General features: G+C 34.9%; 1 protein-coding gene across 1 annotated transcript in view; it reads right to left on the bottom strand.

The window, feature by feature from the left end:
* Dlg5 (MAGUK family member discs large 5) overlaps positions 1 to 21,943 on the bottom strand; it is a 195,504-nt gene that overhangs the window by 12,842 nt on the left and 160,719 nt on the right. The window contains exons 18-22 of the mRNA XM_089089949.1: positions 16,359 to 17,198; positions 14,702 to 14,872; positions 12,671 to 12,795; positions 8,613 to 8,865; positions 2,283 to 2,530 (exon numbers count right to left, since the gene is read on the bottom strand). Coding sequence (XP_088946075.1) covers positions 2,283 to 2,530; positions 8,613 to 8,865; positions 12,671 to 12,795; positions 14,702 to 14,872; positions 16,359 to 17,198 — 1,637 coding nt within the window. The remainder of the gene's footprint in view (positions 1 to 2,282; positions 2,531 to 8,612; positions 8,866 to 12,670; positions 12,796 to 14,701; positions 14,873 to 16,358; positions 17,199 to 21,943) is intronic.

Raw genomic sequence — 21,943 nt, forward strand, 5'->3', positions numbered from 1 at the left:
AAAAATTATTCTGTATATGAAAGCGGCTGTCCCCTCCTCAACGCCTCGCTCTTTACGCCAAAGTTTGACTCTGTCTTACAATTTAATTTTTTTAAACAATAAAAAACTTTAGCGTAAAGAGCGAGGCGTTGGGGAGGGGACTTTCATATACGGTATAATTTCTGTTCGTTTTAGGTTTTAATGTCGCTCCTTACTTTCAGTTAAAAATAAAAGCTTGTTTTTTTTTTTTTACTTAATTCCTGAACGTTTTTGACTTAATGCAGCTTTGATTTTGGCTCACCGTGCATGAATAATTAAAACGAAATTTGCATATTAATTTTTTTTTTTTTTGGCTAAATGGCTTTCTCGAAATTTTGTCGAATAATTTCTCTTCGTTTTAAGTTTTAATGTTGCTCCTTAATTTCAGTTGAAAAAACTTGTTTTTTTTTTTTAATTTAATTTCTGATCGTTTTTTAAATAATGCTGGGAAATCCGGCGCCCCCTTAATAGAAATGTCCCTTACCCCAAGGAAACATCCTCCACGGAAAGATTCTCCCACGTAACCTTCTCCTCCAGCCCCCTCCCCCACACCAGAAAAAATCCTTCCTGAAAACGCCTGTACACTTCCCAATAATCAATACTATTTGTAGACAATGGGCAAAGTTCATAACTTGCAGCCCTTCCCCCGGGAACTATGGGGGATTAAGTCATCCTTAAAGACATATTTATTATATTTTCGACTATGCTGAACAAAATAGCTATCTCAAAATTTTAATTGGGTGACTTCGGGAAAAAGATGAGCGTGGGAGGGGGCCAAGTTGCCCTCCAATTTTTTGGTCACTTAAAAACGGCACTATAACTTTTAATTTTCGTTCAAATGAGCCCTCTTACGATATTCTAGGATTAATGGATCGATCCGATCATCCCTGGGGAAAAAACCCAAATAAACACGCATCCGTGATCTTTCTCCTGACAAAAAAAATTACAAAATTCCACATTTTTGCAGATAGGAGCTTGAAAATTCTAAAGAAGTTCTCTGATACGCTGAATCTGATGATGTGATTTTCATTAAGGTTTTATGACTTTTATGGGGTGTTTATCCCTTTTTTCGAAAATAAGAAAAATTTTCTCAAATTTTCTCGCGTAACTTTTGATTGGTAAGCCTAAACTTGATGAAACTTATAAATTTGAAATCAGCATAAAAATCTGATTCTTTTGATATATCTATTGGCATCAAGATTCCATTTTTTGGAGTTTCGGTTACTATTGAGCCGGGTCGCTCCTTACTTACAGTTCGTTACCACGAACTGTTTGATATACAACCGAATGCATAAACCAATAGAATGTACTATTGGTTTTATTTTTTATATAAGCATTCGATACACTTTTCCTGAAATTTTTTAGGAGCATTTTAGAGAATTTGGCTTTTACTCAGACAAACGAGTCGGAATTCTCATAGCAATATCGCTTGACCGTTTTCGCTTGGCACATTTTACTAACTTCTGTCAAAACCAGATTAACACTAAAATCAGCAAAAAATTGGGAGTGCATCAAGAGGGAGGGGAGTGGGTTGCAGCCATCCTCAAAGCTAAGTAGGTAAGGATGAAACTCCCCCTACTGTTAAAACAAAAGAATTTGAGACATTAAAATACAGGTATTAATTTAAACCCGTGCGTTTTTTTCTTTGAAAAAAAGAGGTAGGAGGGGGGGGGGGAGCTGCTAGGATTAAAATTTCATTATAGTTAAAAACATAAAATTTACAATTCAAGTTAATTTTAATCTACCAAGCGTTTACAGATTTTAATCTAAATCCATCCCACTTCACATCTAATGTTTGTGTTTAAAGTATAGGCCAAACTACTGTTTTTTTTTATAAACTGTACAATCAAGGCCGTATCAAGGGAGGAGGGTAGGGGGGTTTGACCTCCCCCCAATTATGTTTTGCCGACTCGTAAAAACATAACCCAAATTAATATAAACAAACTTTTGATGCGTTTTTAAAAGTTATTTTTGTGTACCCAACCAAAAAAGTCCTTATTTTAACCCTCCTACCCCGAAAAAAAAATCCTGGATACGACCCTGTTTACAGTATATACTGTTCTTGACATATAAGTCAATTTACGAGTTAGACCTTCTTGTACTGGTGTTAATTTAATATTTTTTAATGCAAAAAAAAAAAAAAAAAATACACAAAAAACTGTGGGTCCCAAGTACAGATAAACAGATGAATTGGAATTCAAATCAGAATCATCATTTGTGGGCAAGCAAGATATCGAGAAAAAAAGCTTAAGAGAATGACTTACAATCCAGTCTCTCAACTCGCACGTATGAGAAAATAGGACTTGAGTCTTCATGTATTGATAAGGTATTGCTTTCAGAGTAATTACTACTACCCATATCTGAAAAGCTGGCTAATTCTTTGGAGTCTCGGGATGAACTTCTATGAAGTTTATTTCGTCGCCGAAAGAAGCTTCGCCTAGCTGAGGTTATCGATCCTCGGCCAGAATCAAGGTCCCCCAAACTCTTCCTGATCAACAATTCTTCTTCCACCCTAAAATGAAAAAATCAATTAAAAGTGAAAAAAGGAAAACTTATTTAAAATAAAATAAAAAAAATCTTAATGGACACAATTCCTTTCTCAATTTATTCTTAATATCAAATTGGCAGGTTTTATATCCTTTCAATTTTTTTTCGAGGAAAAAAAATAATAAGTAAGAAGAAGAAAAAAAAATAAAAGGTAAAATAAAAAATTATAGGAGCAACAAGAAGCCAATGCCCAGAGCTAAAAATATCCAACTTCTTAGCATTAGCATTCCTTAGTAGCACTCCAAAGGAATGAACTAGCTGCCAGCATAGCCGCCAAACGGCAACCTTAACTCCCCTCCAAAAAAAAGAATGATGGCTCTTTGATGGCTGGCTGGTGGCTCTTTACCACCAGTAATTCATCAATACATAATGAAAAACATGGAGAAGATAGTAGGCTACGGTTGAAATTGTAGCCCACCTGTAAAAGGCACATTAGCTGCGTTTTTGATCGCCGTTTTGCTTAAAATATGTTTTGATGACCGGCAAGTTCACCGTTGTGCTTGTGCACCGTTGTGCGTTGTGCTTGTTACACAAAAAAAGGATTGGCCCTTGACTTGTAGGGAGAGTGAAGGGTATCTGGTTAATTAGCATGTAGGCTAATTTTAAATTAACCTATTGTATAAAATGACTTAAGTTTCTGCTCAAAATGAAAGTAGGACATTGGTTAATTAGCTTAATAAAAGATTCAGTCCGCAAATGTATTAACTTTGCAATCAATTAAATTTGCACGAATGCAAATGAAAGGAGCAGTAATCTCTGGCAGGTGTAGACCTGCCAGCTAATTAAGCTTTGGCTTTGCCAATTAAGCTTGGCTACCTTAATTAGCTTTGGCTAATTAAGGTAGGTATAAAAAGGCTTTCAAGGCTAAGGAAGGATAGATCCTATTGCAATAGTTTATCAAAATTGTGTTTTCAATTGATAAAAATACTAGAAAGATTTTACTAGGCTCTTAGAGGCTTAAGCATTGCTTATAGGCCAGAGTAAAGTGTTATTTGATGGGGCCCCTCCCTACCTTGAGAAGTAGGTGATTTGAATGAAACCTTCAGAAATTAATTGCAGGCTTAAAATATATCCTGGGAAAGGTGGAGACTTACTAAAGAATAGAATGGTAAACCTTCATATTATAATTAGGATTGTCACCACGAATTTCCCACAATTATGATTAATATATGTGTGTATATATAATGGAAAGCATGTCACTAGGTAGTAAAGACAATGATATTTTATTATTGGTATTTTAGTGCCATTTTTTTTTTGGTGGGGGGATATCATATATAAATAACTGTAAATATGGTAAAAGTCTAGACTAAAATTCGAAGTGCTCGCAAGTAAAATTATACTTTGGCAACTTTCCACTATCTTGGAAAGTGACTACATTAGGAAAATGAAATTTTCAGGGATGGATCTGCAGATTAAAGTATGTCATGGGAAGGTATTATGAAGTATCTACCTCGATTCCTTCTTTTTCTAGAGAGCACTGACCTTTGATGACCTTTAAAAATATCTGTTTTAAAGTGAAACCTTGCAAAATGGATCTTCTGCTTAAATGAAATGCAAGAAAATTATTTTCAGCTTCACAACTTTGCTCACTCCCAATTTATAAGATTACAAAAATCTGTTATTAGATTTGATTAAGAGAAAACACAGTGATATAGCTTAAAATTCTACTCAAGTAACAGAAATTGTATTTTCAAAATTCAAACCAGAGAAAAAGAAGATGGAAATTAAGATACAATGTTGTTTTTTCTAAATTCCAACAGGTTTTTCCAACAGTTTACCTGTCAAGTAGGCAAATTTCTAAGACACAGAAATCATAAGAGGATTAACATAGTAGCTTTGTAATACCTTCATGGGGTGTGTTTTTGGCCCTGGATTCACTACTGAAAGTTTAATTTTTCCTAACCTTACCACTTTTCAAGATAGCAAAAGGTAGCTTGTACAGAATTTTACCAATTTTCTTTCTGCGGAGGCAACATAAAGAAAGAAAAACGAGCAAAAATGGGGTTTTTATAGGCCAAATGAAAATACTGAAAAAAAAACTCAGCGCGAAACGAAATTATGTATCCAAGGAAAGTGCCGAAGAAAAACAACAAAAAACAAACGCGGAAAGTCAATGTGAAAAGAACCAAAAAAACCAAAGAAAAAACCAAAAAATTATGAACTGCCATCGACGGATACTAGCGAACAACTGAGAAAGAAAAGAAAACAATTCATTCACTCAAAAACAAAACGAACTAGCAATTAAATAAGTTGGAGAACTATGTCATCTGATTTCGGATTTTAATTATTGCATTTCTTGCAGACACCCATTGAGACCTAAGGAGTTGTTCAGGTGTTTGATTTTATGACTGGGAAAGTGATTCAAGGTTTATTTCAGGGATTACTAAAGTATCGGCTTCTCTTTTGAGAAAACCGAAATATGACTCGTTTATTCTTAAATCACCGGAATCTCTGTTTAAAGCTAGAATTAGGCTAGCTTGATTAAACAAAATAGTATGGTCTGGTTTTTCAAAAATGTGCTCTGCAAGGGCAGTCAAAATTTTCTGTTTTTTTTTCCGCTTTTTAAGTGTATTATTAATTGAACAAGAGTGATGAGTTAATCTATCCGTTAGTCGCTGATCAGTTCTTCCGATATACCAAAGACCACACGAATAAGGAATTCTGTAGACGCCGGAGTTTTCACTTATCGGGATAGGATCTTTACCTTGATAAATTTGGGAACTGATAGTTTTTCTGGGTTTTGAGTAAGTGCAAATGTTATTTTTTCTTAGATTTTTTGAAATTGGGTTTGAAACCCCTTTAACATACGGGATACCAAGATAAACTGAATTCTCCCATTGATTTGCGTTTTCTGTGGGGATATCTGTTAATCCTTTAATGCGTTTGCAATTACAGAATTTATTAAACTAATCGGATAACCATTCCCAAATAAAATATCTCTAAGGTGGTTGAGCACTAAATCCAAGATCCAAGAAGCGTGTTGAACAAACTTTCAATGCTCTATCAACTAGAGAAGTGACAACTCCTCTTTTCACAACAGGAGAATGATTAGAGAACTTGCATTAATTAAAATCCGAAATCAGATGAAACAGTTCTCCAACTTATTTAAATGCTGGCTCGTTTTGTTTTTGAGAGATAGGATTGTTTTCTTTTATTTCTCAGCTTTTTAGTTGTATCTGTCGATGGCAGTTCGGAATTTTTTGGATTTCGTGCAAATTACAGATATTTGTAGCTAGTTTGCTTTTATGGTTGTATTGTCTTCGGTTATCATTATCATAATTGTCTAAGAGCATGCAGGTTTGTTCATCGTTTAAGTTTTTTTATTTTTCTTTGGTTTTTTGGTTCTTTTCACATTATTTCGTTTCGCGCTGAAGAAGAGAGGCGTTTGTCCCCTCGGAATATTCGCTTTGTTGTGTTTTTATTCAGTATTTTCATTTGGCCTATAAAAACCCCATTTTTGCTCGTTTTTCTTTCTTTATGTGATGTCAGGCCAATGTGGTTTAAGAAATTATCTTTGCGAAGGGAATAGTAGTGGAGTACTCCACCTGTGTTTAAAGAAGACAAATGCATATTTCTTTTATCTAACGGGGGTAAAATGGTATTTTTTTTCTTATTCATTTGTCCTCTTTCCTTTTCAACAAGAATGTCTTTGTCTACTTTTTTTTAGATTGATATTTATTTTTTATAAGTGACTTATTCATACTAGAAGCTAATTTAGGCTACAAAATTTTTAACATACATTGGGCTCCCTGGCTAGTCCCTCACTTCTTTGAGAACTTTTCGAACTCTTAATTTTTTTGCAGTATTTATGAAATATGTGTTATCCATTTTCAGTCCCAAAAACTAGCAATTCAAAATCTGTTTAATCTTAACCATTATTTTTGGAATAATAAAAACAGTACTTATGTTTTAATATGAACGGGAAAATTTCAAAATGAAGGGAGCCAAATAAAATCCCGTAACTTATACTACTTAACTTAGGCTACTTAGGGCAATGAACATTAGGTTTAGATCTAAAGTAACTGAGGAGGGACACCCCTCCTCCTTGAACGTTGAAAAAAACTTTTCGGGGGAATTTTTTATTAATAATACCTTTTTTGGTATTTCTCTAAAAAAACAACAATTTTACCCCCCTGTTGATAGCAATTTAAAAAACGCGCGCTACTTTAGCCGTTCATGCTTAATTCTTGTTTTTTACTGAAGAATGCCGAAAGGCCTCATAAAAGTCCACCTTGGAGTAAAAATGAAAATTAAGCACTTGAACGTCCAACGTTGTCAGTCAACTACTTCAGTGAAGGGTGATCAAAAACGCAGCTACTGCCTTATATTTTATTTCACAATTTTAAGGATTTTTTTTAAATTAGGAATATGGATTGGGACTAGAGACTTAGTGTTAGAGGGAACAAAGAGAGTCGTGAGAACTAAGTAAAAATGAGACTTGAAGGCAAGCAGACTGACATCTAAAGAGGAAAACGTGTCGATGCCTAATAAAATTTTTAAAGCTTGATATATCAGAAAAAGTTTATAAGGTGACATTTTTTATCCATCCTAGGTCTTAATGTTCCTTATTTTAATTTAGACTTTCTTTTTATTTTGACTAAAATTCCTGTTTTCCTTTAACTTTTTTGTTTCTTTTTTTAATTTTTTGCGTTAAAAAGCCCTAAACCTTCTGAAATCTCGAGATTGAAATGATTTCATCCAGGGGTTGTATTATACATATGATTTGCCTATTGTTTAAGTTCCCTCTCACCGAGTCCCAGAAAAGGTGCCTGCCCACAGGGGCCAAAGATTAAGGCTTAAGGGGACAAGAAAGTCACCCGTAGAAGGCGGAGTTTTGCCATAGTCTCGTTTTCAGTTGATAAACAGTTTACAAGTGAAACTTCAACATAGTCGGTAAAACTCATTAGACAGCCCTCAAACATTTTGAATAGTGACACCTTTGTCGACAGGGGAATGGAGGGGAGGGGGAGGTACAGAACATTCTTTCCTAGGGAAAGGTTAAAACATATTTGAAATTCGCAATTGTCTTTCACTCTTGTCTAGCCGTCATCTAGTCTAGTCGTAAAATCGACTGTCATTTTCACTTTATCTGGGAAAATTTGGTCTAATTTTGTCTCCCCCCCCCCCACAGGATTTTAAAACAATTACGCCCTGCTCTCAGTTTTACATTTTTTATGGAGCAGAGTGAAGATTTGCTCCTGTCAAAATGCATTAAAATCTTGATATGTTTATCTTTGATACCTTCCAGGTAAATTCGTTTTTTGGTATTTGCATTGAAAATGCCTATTGTGTATTTTCATAAAAAAAAAAAAAAAAAAAAAAAAAAAAAAAAAAAAAAAAAAAAAAAAAAAATACAGCAAAATTTACCAAGATTAAAAAAACATATATATCTACAAAGTGTTATTATTAAAAATAAGCTTAGAAATCCATAAAAGGGAAATTGTCCGACTAGCCTGAAAGTTTATGGCGTTTACGCAATATTTAAGGAACGGATTAGAATATCAGATTGGAACTTCCAGAGGGTGTTGATGGGAGGGGGGCAAATGGACATTGAATTACGATTTGGGGAAAGGGTAGAGATATATTCTCTTTGGATAGTCACTACAAGCAAATTGCCGGATGTCAAAACAGTTCAAGTACAAGTGAATCTTTAACAATAAACTGAGATGCTAAATCTCAGTTTAAGACATATAAAAAAATATATGTATTCTTGATCCTTTAGGAAGAGGACATCATCCCCATGTACTGGTATTGTGATGACTATTTCAGTTATCTCGAAGGAAATAAAAAATCGTATTAGTAAAAAATAGTAAAAAAAACTTTGATTAGGCTCTTCAAAAATATTTAAGCCTGTCTTTCCTTTCTTTAGAAGGAGCAGAGAAGATCCCTCCTGTGTAGGGATCCCTCCTGTGTAGGAGCAGAGAAGATCCCTCCTGTGTAGTACGCCTGTGACTATTATAGTTGTCCTAGGAAAAAAAGAGTAAAAAAATTAAACAATAAACAGCAAATAATGAAAAAACTAAATAAAAGTTTGAGAGCCATCTTACTTGTATTTTGAAGGAATAACACCGCACTGAAGTTTTCTTCCAGTGGCATCTAATAGCCAAGCCCGCCACAATCCAGGAACCCCGTTGTACATGGTGTTGTCAACGAACAGAATATCATCCTTTTTGAAACGGAGCTCCCCATTTTCACTTCCACTTATTGCTCCTAAGGATCCAAAGCTCCCGTCTCCAGGTCGGTCAAACAACGCCTTCACGTAAAAACTATCACCGGGCTGATCGAGTATTTCCTTATATCCTAGAAAACATTTCAACTTTATATCAACTGACCAATAGTCCTGTGTATCACAACTATCCTACTGTGCGCAAGGACAATCTACAGTTTAAACATTGTACTAAAAGGCAAAACAATACTTGACTACTTACCGTCCTTGACTATAATAATTACAATACTTAACTTATTTACCCGTCTGTTCTGAAAGTTCGTCTTGGACCATCTCTCTTTCTAATGGCGTAGATGTGCCATCTGTATGGCTCACGGTCTGCTACTAAACTAAGGTCCAAGAGGCGATGAGACACGAATTTATCCTTCCAGTTCTTCGGGGGATGGTTCTGTATGCCTTGCGGTCTGTTGCTAGAAGAATAAGGTCCAAGAGGCGGTGAGGCACCGCCTTATAGTCGTCTGGGGCGACCACAAGATTGAGAACCATGAGTTCGGTCTTCAAATACGATTTTTCGGCTTTGGAAAAGATTCATCGGTTAGATGTGACCAAGCCACAGATGTTCCTGGAGCTGGATCTTAGTGGAGATTATGTGCTGGACTTTAAAGTGTTCGAGAAGGTCGAAATTCGAGATTCTATCAAGATAGATGACTTAACGATTCAGCTGAGGCATCTAGTTTCAAATGCTGCGAGTTGGTATTGTTGGTATTGGCCATCCTGCTTCAGTGTCCAAGTTTCACATGAGGACAAGTACTTATAAATTACAATACTTATAATCAAATATAGAATCATTCAAACAGCGCTTTCAATATGGGCACAATTTGCTATGAGGCAGGGGGGGGGGGACTGCTTCCTCCAGACCCCAGTTTGCCTCCCCCAGACCCCAGTTTGCTCCCTAGCTGAAATTTAGTTTCTAAAAAAAATCTTGCCAAAACTAAGATAAGCCTGCATAGTTCAAGCATTCAAAGAAATAGACCAGTTCTCTTTATTATATCTTTGCCTTTATGGTACTATATGGCTCATTTTTCATTTTTCACTGTCAGTTTTACTTAATTTGGGAAATTTGGCTCCAACTTTGCCCCTCCCCCCCCAGGATTTTGACGAAATTGACGAAATTACACTAGCTTCCAACGAAAAACTGTCACTGGGCTGACCAAGTATTTTCTCAGATTCTAGAAAAAGTCTTTAACTTTCATTTAAAATTTACGAATGTTCCTATATGTCACAGTTACTGCTACTGTGGTCAAGGTTCATTCACAGTTTACCATTTCTTAATATAAACTCAACAAACACTCGCAGTTGCTGTCAACCCATACTTAAATAATAAGATTGAACACATATATATGATCTGGTAGTGACACCGCGAAACAGTTACACCAAGTTAATGCAAGATGGGGCAAAAACTTCAAACCTAATGTCGCAAAACGACTTTCTTTACTTCTAACTTCCCCGTTCTTTCTAGAAACTATCTTTCAATTTGAATCTCAGCCTTTCCAATTGAATCTTCCCTGCGTCATTCGAAAGATTAAATACTGTTTTAGCTGATAATGCTGTTTTTTCTCTGGGTTGTTTCCACCTTTGATTTAATTGTTTTGCCGTTAGTGATTGTGCATTATATTTGTGTATATTCAAGTTTCTTTATATTTCTTTTTTCTTAGTACTCCGCGGGGTTTTGTTGTTTTGCAGCGGGTTAAGAATGAATTATTATTATTATTATTAATTTGGTTTGGATGACTGAACAAAAATTTCAACTTTATATTAGAAAACAACCTTTGATAATTGTAATTTGCCACCACCCGTAGACACCCCAAAATTCTTTAGTGAGCCTTCAAGTGCCACCTGGATAATTTTATTGGCTCGGAAAATTGACTTTTAATACTTTTTATAAATAGTCTCAATATTTAAAGAGCCTATCCCCTTCCCTCCTCAAGTGTACTGATATGGAATATCCTTATTGATGGACCTTATGGAGTTTCTTATTGGATGTCAACATTTTTTTCCTTTCTGATACAGCTCACTAGGGTATACGAAAAAGCAGGAAACCTTATCCTTGAAACAAATAGTTTTATTAAAAGCCCGTGACTTGATTTGAATTCACTTTATTTACATGGCGTGCCTTTTGTTTTTCTTGAATTACATGGTGGTAATACTGGGGTCCTTAGAACTAGACCGTCTCTTATCTCTGACCTTTCTGCATATTATCTTCGTAATTATGATAATATTCGAATTCCATTCAGTCCATCAGTCGGATAAGATTTCAACCCCTAGCTGCTTATCAGTCTGCCTGGAATACTCTGCCTTAGAAAGTGTCACTCTTTGGTGACTTTAAAAGAATTGTAAAAGCGTTTTGATCTCTAGATAATTAATTTTTTTCTTTAACACTCCCGTGCGGTTGATCATTTTTTGTACATTAGTCCCTTTGGCCCAAGGAATTACAGTCACTGGCGGATCATGGGGGCCGGGGGGAACCCGCCCCAAAGGTTTTTTCTAGCACCCTCATTTGTTACTTTTTCTCTGTTTTCCACTCTTTTTTTTTAAATAGATTTGTCAATTTGGTCAATTATTGGTACCCCTATCACAGTGGCTCTCCCCCCACGAATTTACTTATTAGCGGCCTTGTCTCATTCCCTCCCCCCAAGATCTTGCTTATTAGCCCACATGTCACATGCTCCCCCCAAGATTTTGCTCTAGACCCTCGTCCCCCTGCCACGAGTTTCAAATTGATTATATCTGGCACCCGCTACTACTAAAAACTGCAGAACTGCCCATGGAGATCGTTAAAGTTAAATCATTTAATTATTCAATTTGATTATTTAAATGTAGTTAAAATTATTAATTAGTTAATACGTCTGAAAAACAAATCGGAAATTCAATTTTTAATAAATAAGACACTCATATGCTGCTATGAAACTAACTTAACAGCTTAAGAAGGTTTAGCAAAAAATAATTTTTCCAAATTTTTCCGCTAATTCACTAATAGATTCTACGTTTGATGTTGAATATTTTGATTTTTGCTGGTTATCAGTGTCGTATATGTTGTCGTTCACTGCATCAGTGTCGTTACTTAGTTATATGTCTATTTCTTGGAATAATAAAATTTTATATTATATCCTACTGATTATTCTCAAATTTTCACACAATTTCTCGTTTTTTCTGTTACCACGATTTTCAATGAAAATTTTAAACACTTAAATGCCTGAAACGCACAAACACACAAAACACTGAAACACACAATGGAACGTCTCGTATAGGGCTACTTTAATCAGTGCTTTCATCATCCTCGACTTTTATAGGGTTTCTCGGACGTAAATGCGTTCATAACCTCACGAACGTTAACGCGGAATACAAATCGTTAATTTTTGTAAGGTTAACTTTCGGAAAACCTTTATCTCGCGAGTATATTCAGGTATAGTGGAAGCACTGATTTCAAGCTCAGTTTCATAATTTTACTGTACTTTTATAAAATCTTTTCAACAGGTTTGGCCATTTCATATGCAGCTTCCTTAGCAGTTACAAAATAAAATACAAACGAACGAAAAACAATTCTTGTAACGTCAATTTTCGGAGATTTCAGAGAACCAATTTTTTTCTGGAAAAATTCAGGGATAATAGAAGCATTGATTCCAATATACTTACTTTCATAATTGTACTGTACAACAATAGCAGCTTTTTCAGCGGGTTTGGCCAATTCACATGCAGCTAGCTCGACAGTTGCAAATCTTAAATCAGAGTTGCAAAAAAAAAAAAAAAAAAACTATGAAAAAAAGAAGAACCTTAACAAATCGACAGTTTTTTAACGTCAATTTCGGGGAGATTTCGAAGCCCCAATTTTCTTCTAGGGAAATTTTAGGATAGAAGAAATACCGACTCCAATATACTTACTTTCATAATTGTACTGTACAACAATAGCAGCTTTTTCAGCGGGTTTGGCCAATTCACATGCAGCTAGCTCGACAGTTGCAAATCTTAAATCACTACCATTGTACTCCAAAATCTGATCACCACATCTACGCATAAAAAAGCAAAAAAATCAGAATAACAAAAAACTGAATCTTCAAAAATAAAGAAGCTTCTTTTATAATTCAGTGCATTCTTTCATAATTTAATTATTCGTCTTTCATAATATTATTATATTAAAATAACATTATAATCAAAACCTCAATTGGCTAGCTTCCAATTTCTATCTAAAAAATAATATTCCTAAGTCTGAACTATAGTTGCTGGAACAGTTTTTTTGAACTCTTAACAAACATGAAATTCAAAGTTCGGAAAAATTTAGTAAAATACGAATATTTTCGAACAAAAAAATTGTTTAAAATCTTGACCACTCGCCAAGAAGAATTGAAAAGTTTTTTATGCAATCTGCATGATGAATGGTTCACGTGAATTATGTTATTAAAACCATTTCAAGGAAAAAAAAAAATTAAACAGGTAAATTTGTTCTAACTTTGTTTAGGAAACTAGGTAAACCAGTCTCATATTTATGTTGTCAAAGCTATACAGAAAAAACTTAGAAAACATCTTTTTAATTTCAGAATTTCATACATTTGGTTTTAATGCTTAGGAGGACAATAAACTCGATTTTGTTTATGGATGGTTTAAGTGATAACGATAAAAGCACTCCTACAAACATGGAAAGAGGGAACAGAGGACAGAATGCACCCCCTCATACCTTAAAATTTGTCCCCGAAACAAAATAGTGCCCTATATACACTTTTCAAATAATTTTCTAAGCAAAACATTTCCAAGAAATTCAGAACCTTCACTCTTCTTCCCCTAGAAGTTAGTTTTTTTTTACACCCGTTATGGTGGGGAAAATAATCAATTCCGTGTTTTTTTTATCCTCTCTCAGTGTTAGCCGTCAACAACGGTTTAAAGTTATATTCCCTCTGAAACATGCGATTTCGCGATGAGTCTACAGCTGTTGTTTGTACCGAAAGGACAACATTCTTAAATCATCGGATTCACTAGTCGGAAACATACGAACGTTTTTTTTTCAACGATTTTTAACCAATTCTCGACATTTCAATCTAAAAATAAAATATGTAATTTGGTAAATGGATAACGCTGAATTTCAGAGACTAACAGATAGCGAAATTACCGGTGACCGGCGTTTACCCCCCCCCCCCCGTGGATAAGACTGACAAAAACCGAAATTACTCTCTTGCGTTGAAACATTATAAACATAGGACTGTAGAATACCATTCCGTCAAATTCCTTTCAAAGGAAATATAACCCTTAATAGATATTTTCAAGAGTTCTTTTACACGTTCGACACCTGTCAAATACAATAATATTGGGGTTAGGAGACCAAAATAAACAAAAAGTAAAATAGTTTTAAAGCACTAGGATAAAAACTGGAAAATTTATGGCAAAAAAAAAAAAAATCTTTTTTTTCAAACTTCACTTAGAAAAAAAAAAATTATCATCTAACCTTTACTCCAGAAAAAAAAAAGAAATCTACCATATTGCTAAAACAGAATTAAGTGATATCTGATTCCATTAATCCAGGAACAATAACGATATATATATATATATATATATATATATATATATATATATATATATATATATATATATATATATATATATATATATATATATATATATATATATATATATATATATATATATATATATATATATATATATATATATATATATATATATATATATATATCCAATGAATAATCGAAACATATTTAAGAAAAATACAATTAATTTTTTATAATTTAACAATTTAAGCATGTTGGGGTGGGGGGAGTCCCCCGATAAGATCAGTTCAATTAACCCCTGTCCAAGGAAAACTATGCCCACAAAAATTTTATACCTCCCAATGATATTTTATTTATTTAAATACTTATTATTTATATATTATTAAATAAATATTCATTTATATATTATAAGACAAACCTTAGGCCAGCATTTTGGGCAGGTGAATCAGAATGCACTTGGTGGATAAAAATGCCAACAGCGTTGCCACCAACAAGACCTACTCCCAGGTTACTAGATTTTTTCATTTCCAAAAAGAGAATTCGAGAGTCTGAAACCGTTGGCTGATCTAGACGGCCAATGTCACCATCACTAAAAAAGAAAGAAAAAGTACATTATGAATTACTTTTCTTTATTACCTTCAATCTGATCACCTTAAAGGACACTAGCTAATAAAGGAAAATACATTTTTAGGCTTATATCAGTTGTCTTATGCTCGTAAACTTCCTTTGCCGAAATCAGATGTTCAAATAGACATTTTCCATCACCCACATTGTTGCCCAAATCTGTCCATTGATATCCTTTGTATGTTCTTGTGACTCCTTATGGGTCTCAATATATTGTTGGAGGCATGAAGTGCACTGATGAGCCTGAAGCCTCCCTACCCCCCTCCCACCAAAAAAAACAACAACGATGGAGCAGAAAATGGGGGAGCTACACAAGCACATGAACATGAATTTTCTGGGGCGGGCGGGGGGGGGGGGGATAACAAAACCTAATTTGACAGTTTGATTATGAAGAGCCCAGAAATTTGAGAAAAGTTAGGATTTCGTCCCCCCCCCCCCTAAAAAAATCTTTTTTGAAGCAGGATCATATAATGCAAGGATGTGTCCCTTCCTCTTGTTTCGGCACCACCAACTTCTAAAAAATTGGGCCTTCTAAAATTGGGCAAAGCTCTCTTTGCCCAATTGCCTTCAAAATTGGGCAAGCATATGCCCTCTAAAATAGGGCATATGCTTGCCTTCTAAATTGGATTGCAGAACAATTGTGCAATTTAGCCAGCTTTTTATGATCATGGAATTCATCTCGTGGGCGTTTTTTTTTTTTTTTTTTTGGGGGGGGGGTATTTGTCTCCTAGTCTCCCGTCGTTTGGAGAACATATTGTGAAGTAAGCACACCATGCAATAATTAATAAAAAAAAATTCCGAGAAACTTTCTAATAGTTTCATAGATTAAATTTATAAATATAATTATATTGTTTTTAGCTCACGTAGTATTTTGCGCAATGAATTTTGAAGTCTTTTTTTTACAAAAAAAAAATAAAAAAAGAAATGATTGCACAAAATCTGTGAGCCATGGTAAAATTCTGATAACATTCAGTACAAAATTCACGGTAAATTTGTATATTTTAGTTCTTGAGAAATAATAAGAATAATAATAAATTAATATAAATGTTCCTCAACACAATTAAGTTTACTATAGGTAAGCTCGTTCGTGTTTTGAATTAGACAAAAAAAAAGAAAAAATATATATTGGTTTATAAAACTTGTTTAATGCAGTGATGTAGCTAAGTCATTATCGTCATATGTTCCCCAGCATCCATAGCTTTGCTTAATAATTAAAAAATGTTTTCTTTTGGCATTGCAGAAAAAAATCAACAAAAAAACAAAAACAAAAAAAAAACAAGGCCATGGAAACGTTCCGATTACCTCTTCAAATTTAGCATATCTAATTCTAATAAAATCATATATATTGTGATTTTATTTAGTGATAAATACAAATTGAAATACTGTGACAATACATATTTAATTTTGTGATAAAAATAAATTAAATGAGTAAAAAAGAGAAAAAAACTTACAGCAATGCCGATTGTCTCGGTAAAGACATCTGATGTCGAGTCATAGTGGCATAAGTCGAAGCAGGTCTCTCTCTGCTCTCAACATTCAGTGAACTTCTCAACATGGCTTTTTCATCCATACTTGCTTGACGTCTAGAGCTTCTCGTATTCGGTACTTGTGACTTTTCATCCAAACTTGACTGCCGCAAGGAGTTTCGAACTGTGGTAGAATTTAAAGCGTTCTTATCCTCAATGCTTGAATGTCTATACGACGAGCGAGAGCCTTCATCAAGGCTCAGCTGTTTGGGACGAATAAAGCTTGAATCAGGTCGATCGTAGTTGACCGAATTTCGTAATGAGTTATTATTGTTACTATTATCGATTACGAGATTGTAGCTAAGAACAGTGCGCAACGCCTCTTCGGGATTTAAAGGACTCCTTAAGGTGGAGCTTCCAGAATGAGGTAAGTCTTCAACCTCCATATTAGGATTTCTTGGAGGTTTCGGAGAGTTACATGGAGTTGGGGAATCTGAATGAGATTGAGGTCTTGCATGACTATCAATATTTCTTGTCACTTCTTCATATTTCTCCGGATTGTACTGCACCAACATTGTAATTGAATCTCCACACTGGCGCAACACACTAGCAGCAAGGGAATGAGTGGCGTTTCTCATGTTTATTCCACAGACTTCAAGAAGCTGGTCGCCAACTTGGATTCCAACCCGTGCTGCAAGACTCTGCTCTTTAACACTACTTACAAAGACGCCGCCGTTTGTTGGGCAAACGATCTCAATGCCCAGAGGCTCAGCCGGGTTAATAGATTTTTCTACTTGAATACGCCGTAAGTCACCAGATGAAGGCCTGCAAAATTTAAAGCATTTAATGCCGAGTGGCCAGAGCACTAGACTTGAAATCCTGAGCACAGTGGTTCGAGTCCCGGTGTTGTTGGTTATTTGGTTTGAGATGGGGTCAATGCTGTGACTCTGAGCTCAGCCAGAGTCAACCCATCTCTAAATAGGTACCCCGAGAGATTTGGGGGGAAAACATGGGAAGCGTCGGATGATGTGTCCCCAATAACGCATTGCACTTCCGGCCACTGACCAGCATGCAAAAAAAGAAATAAAAAACTTAAGTTTAATATCGAAGAATAAACATACAAAGCAAACTTCCGCATGTAGACCAATGAGGTCCGCACAGCACCGATTGCGATCTCCTGACACTTCTCTCGGCCGGGAGTGCTACGCCTGATTGGGGGCATATCATCAGACTCTTCCCATTTTCCCCACTAGATTATTCAAGCTACCTGTTTTAAAGCATTATTCAACAGAATGATTTGAATGGCCAATTACAAAAACAAGATGAAACAAGGAATGATCATAAACTTTCCATATGCGTACATAAATTTAAAAAACATGTAATTTAGCTGAAAGGCAAATGGGGGTAAAGGTGACGAGACCCCGACAGGGCTGAAAATCAACATTTGATATTACATCAAATTTTCCTCAGGGGTACATACGAATTCTCTACATCAATCGATTTATTATAATCATTTTGTAATGTCTTTAATATTTAACAATTATCGATGATTGTGATGAAATATTTAGGTTTATTCAAAACTTGTCTATAGTCAAATAAAATAACATAGAACTCAAACGAATTCTGTTTCAAGATTTAGCTGTATTTAAGTCTGGTCTTACCACCACTCTTACGCCGAAAGCCTGTACTAAGTTTTGCCAAAAAAGTCTCCACAATTTTCCAGAATAAATGTTTCATGGTTCATTTTGAAATTACTTATTAAGATTTCAAATTCAACTTTGGTAATGACTAATAACTATTTAAATTCTTTTTGGTCAAATCTAAAAGTTGAATCTATAATTTCCCTTTAAAGCAGTATCTACATGTTATTTTACCACTAATCTAATGCAAAATAAAATAAGGAAATTAAAGTGGAACTATAGACAAATAACAAAAACCGAAATATTTAATAATACAGTGCACACCAAAAAAATAAGAAATAGAAATAAGACCATGTACAGATACTTAGAAACAGACCTAAAGTAAGATCTATTCCAAGAGAGTTCACTGCTAATCAGAGCCGTATCCAGGATTTTTTCGGGGGGGGGGGGGTAGCAAAAAAACTTTAAAACACACATCGAAAATTTGTTTATACTAATTTTTTTTACGTTTGTACGAGCCAGAAAACATTTGGGGGAGAGGGGGGAGGTTCAAACCCCAACCCTCTTGAATGTGGGCTTGCTGCTAACTACCGCCTAATGCGTAAACAAGGGGGCAAGGATGAGCTGTAGTACTAAAGTGGCAATTTAGACTTAGTTATTAAAGTAGACGTAGACATTAGTAGACGTATGCCAAGTAGACGATAATCAAACAGTTAACGTAACGAACAAACTGTAAGCATGGAGCGATTCGGACCGAACGTAACGGAAACTCTGAAAAACAGAATTTTATAACAACTGACGCATCAAACGAATTGTTTTTTTTTATTCTGATTCCAAATACATAAATTGATTAAGTTTAATGTTACCCACCCAAAAAATTTGCCTGGTTTTTGAAAAAGGGGGAAGGACCCCAAGAAAGTCAAGCAATCTCAAGAAAAATCACAACATCAGACTCAGCATATCAGAGAATCCTACTGTAGAGTTTTCCAGCTCCTATCTACAAAATTGCAGAATTTGTATTTCTTGCTAGAAAAAAGACTACAGGTGTTTTTTTTTTTGAATGGGGGAGATTGTATCGAACCAATAGTCCTAAATTATTATTAGTAGATAATGATTGTGCCTGGAGTTTGATGTCTCTAGCTAAGCAGGCATGAGAACTGGAACAGGTTGTTCTTCGCGTAAGAAAAACCTCTGACTAGACTCTAAAGATTTTCCAGTATTTTCAGAGTGCATCTACTTTCATGACGACATCATGGATGATTCATTGACGACATCTACTTTCCGTGAATAAAAATCAGATAGCAATATTGTTTATATGAAAGTCATACAATTTTAGAATAACAGTGCATGCAATTGATATTGGCATATACTTTCCATATTTTAGTAGATTGTAAATCAAATTACTTAAAAAAAAGGAAGAAAAAAAAAACGATTTAACGGCCGGTAGCAGGTACATTACCTTAGCCTATGTTCTTCATCGTAACATAGCTCTAACTATTTTATAATCAATAAAAAAAATAGTTTAAAAAAACAAAACAATATCGTTGCTTTAAGGAAATTTTAGGCTAGAACCACGTATAAACTCAAGATCATTAACTATATAAAACCTGATTAAAATCTGATCAAAATAGGGAAAATTTTTAAGCCTGGACCAAAAAGTGCTTAGACCTCAAACTGAAAACTAGATTTCGATAAGTTAAAACTTTAGGTTGTTTTTAACTTTTCTAATTGTGTTGGAAACAGAGAGTGTACTTGTAAAAAATGTTGCGGCTCAAAAACTTTTCACTTTTTTACTGGCTTACGATTCCTTAACACGGTTCGTTGTTTGTTGACGATGTTTTTCTTACATGGGTCAGACTTTGAAAGATCAAAATTGTTACTTCTTACTTGTGCTTAGAAGTCTGACGAGTTTGGTCCATGGATTGGCAACAAAAATAAAAGATAATATAATAAATAATAAACAAAATAAATAAAAAACAAATAAAAGAGCATATCCTGCGCTTTTTTCTATGATTTTAAATAAAGCTCAAAGAGTAATTTTTACCTTTTTTGGCTGTTCGTGTTTGCTCAGGTAACATTATTTTTACTAGCTCAAAAATTGCCATAGAAGCAAAGTCTGAGTAAAACGACGGGTAAGAAGGGGGCTATTGGGTTTCCTTTTTTACAAATGATTAAGGAATTAGGTTAAAAATTAGGCTAAAAAATAGCCAATAAAAGAACCAAAGCACACATTTTAACACAAAAGAATATACTAGTTTTTCTTTCTCCTTTTTTCTATTTGACAACACTGTGAGCAGCAACAGTGATTTTTAATTCATATTATGGCAACATTAAATGTCATAAACGTTAAGTATCATAAACCAATATTAAAACGTCAAAGTTTCGTCTCTTAAAATTTATCCATACTCTTTAGCCCAGCGTTTCTTTTTTTTCGAATATTCATCTGTCATGTTTCTTTTTAATTAGTACATAGGTTTTTTGACCTATATTATGAGCTTGTTTCTCCATTGAGGAATGAGTATTTTGTTTTACAAAGAGGCTTAAATTAAACAGAAGACTCAGTGAATAAATTCTTAAACAAGGTTGTAGAAGATTCGAGGTTTCAAAACCTTCCGTTTATTATACCCAGAGTGATGAATGTTGAGATGTCTTTTATCAATTGAACAATAGCACAGGGCTACCACTTCTCAAGATTTTTCCAATGTCTTGTGTTTACAGTCCAGAGCTTGAAATCTCGGAAAACGTGTATATATTAGAAACAACCCCTAAAAAAAATACTTACCCCCAGATTTCAATGGTGAAGACATTTGGGACACGTCCTCAATACGGACGATCATCGACTCCCAAAAGCCAATTGCCACCGAATCTTAGCGGGGGAAGTCCCAAAACTGCACCAGACCGACCAGGAGTTTTGTGTAACCTGTGCACTCCTGTTCAACAGCAATTGAAGAATGACACTGCAGAAGCACCCGAGGGATGATTGAGGAATGATATGCAGTGGGTACATCTCAAAGCACATGTAGTCCTAAGGTCTAAGGTTCGGTGGAGGACATGGAGGAGAAGCGTGCGTAGCTGTGTTGACCTCAGGCAGCTTGGTGCGGCGGTGAGTTGTTAGTAGTAGTTGTAGTATTACTACTTGGTATTTTGGGTTTCTTTTCCAGCCTTAGGACTTCTGCAAGTTAGGATTTTGTTGACTTCTCTATGAGAGCCAATAATTATATAACTTTATTCACAATGGGCACACTCCATCTCATTCTTTACTTACTTAAGTACTGCCATTGTAAGTGTATTGACCACAAAGTAAATTGAACTCTTTCTGGACATTCATCACACAAGCGAAGTTGTCCTAGCATCATTTACTTTAAATTACATGACTAAATTTATTATCTTATTACATTAGTTGATTAAACTAAGAGAATTTAATAGTTTAAACATCATTTTGTGAGCCTCAGCGTCGGCTGACTGTCTCAAAGCCAAAGGGTCCATTAGTGAATTCTCCCAGGGGACTACTTATCATTGAAACGTGCTGAGAATTTGTGATTTGATTATGAAATTTGATTGAAAATACAATGAAATTCTGTTGACAAAGTTTTCAATCAAAGAGGGTTGCACCACAGAAAATTCGTAGAGCTGTCAAATAGATCAGATGACATTTCCTTCCTGGTGATTTTGGGCAATTTCCTAGTAGGTATGCTAGAACGTTTTTGGGGACAACCCTTTCCTGAATTTTAAAAGAAAATTCTGCTTCGTTTGATCGAAAAAAATTGTACATTTCCTAATGATCTAAGTTTCTCTAAACTACTACTAACAACTCACCGCAGCACCAAGCCGCTTGAGGCCAACACAGCTACGCAGACTCTACCTCCATCCCAATCTATTCAAAGCCTCCCTTTTTAAACCCTCCCAGGAAGTTCCCATTTCCTTTGAATC

The sequence above is a fragment of the Artemia sp. Qi Xiang Cuo genome, chromosome 5, assembly GCF_049724085.1.
Source record: "Artemia sp. Qi Xiang Cuo chromosome 5, ASM4972408v1, whole genome shotgun sequence".
NCBI classification, from domain to species: Eukaryota; Metazoa; Arthropoda; class Branchiopoda; order Anostraca; family Artemiidae; genus Artemia; species Artemia sp. Qi Xiang Cuo.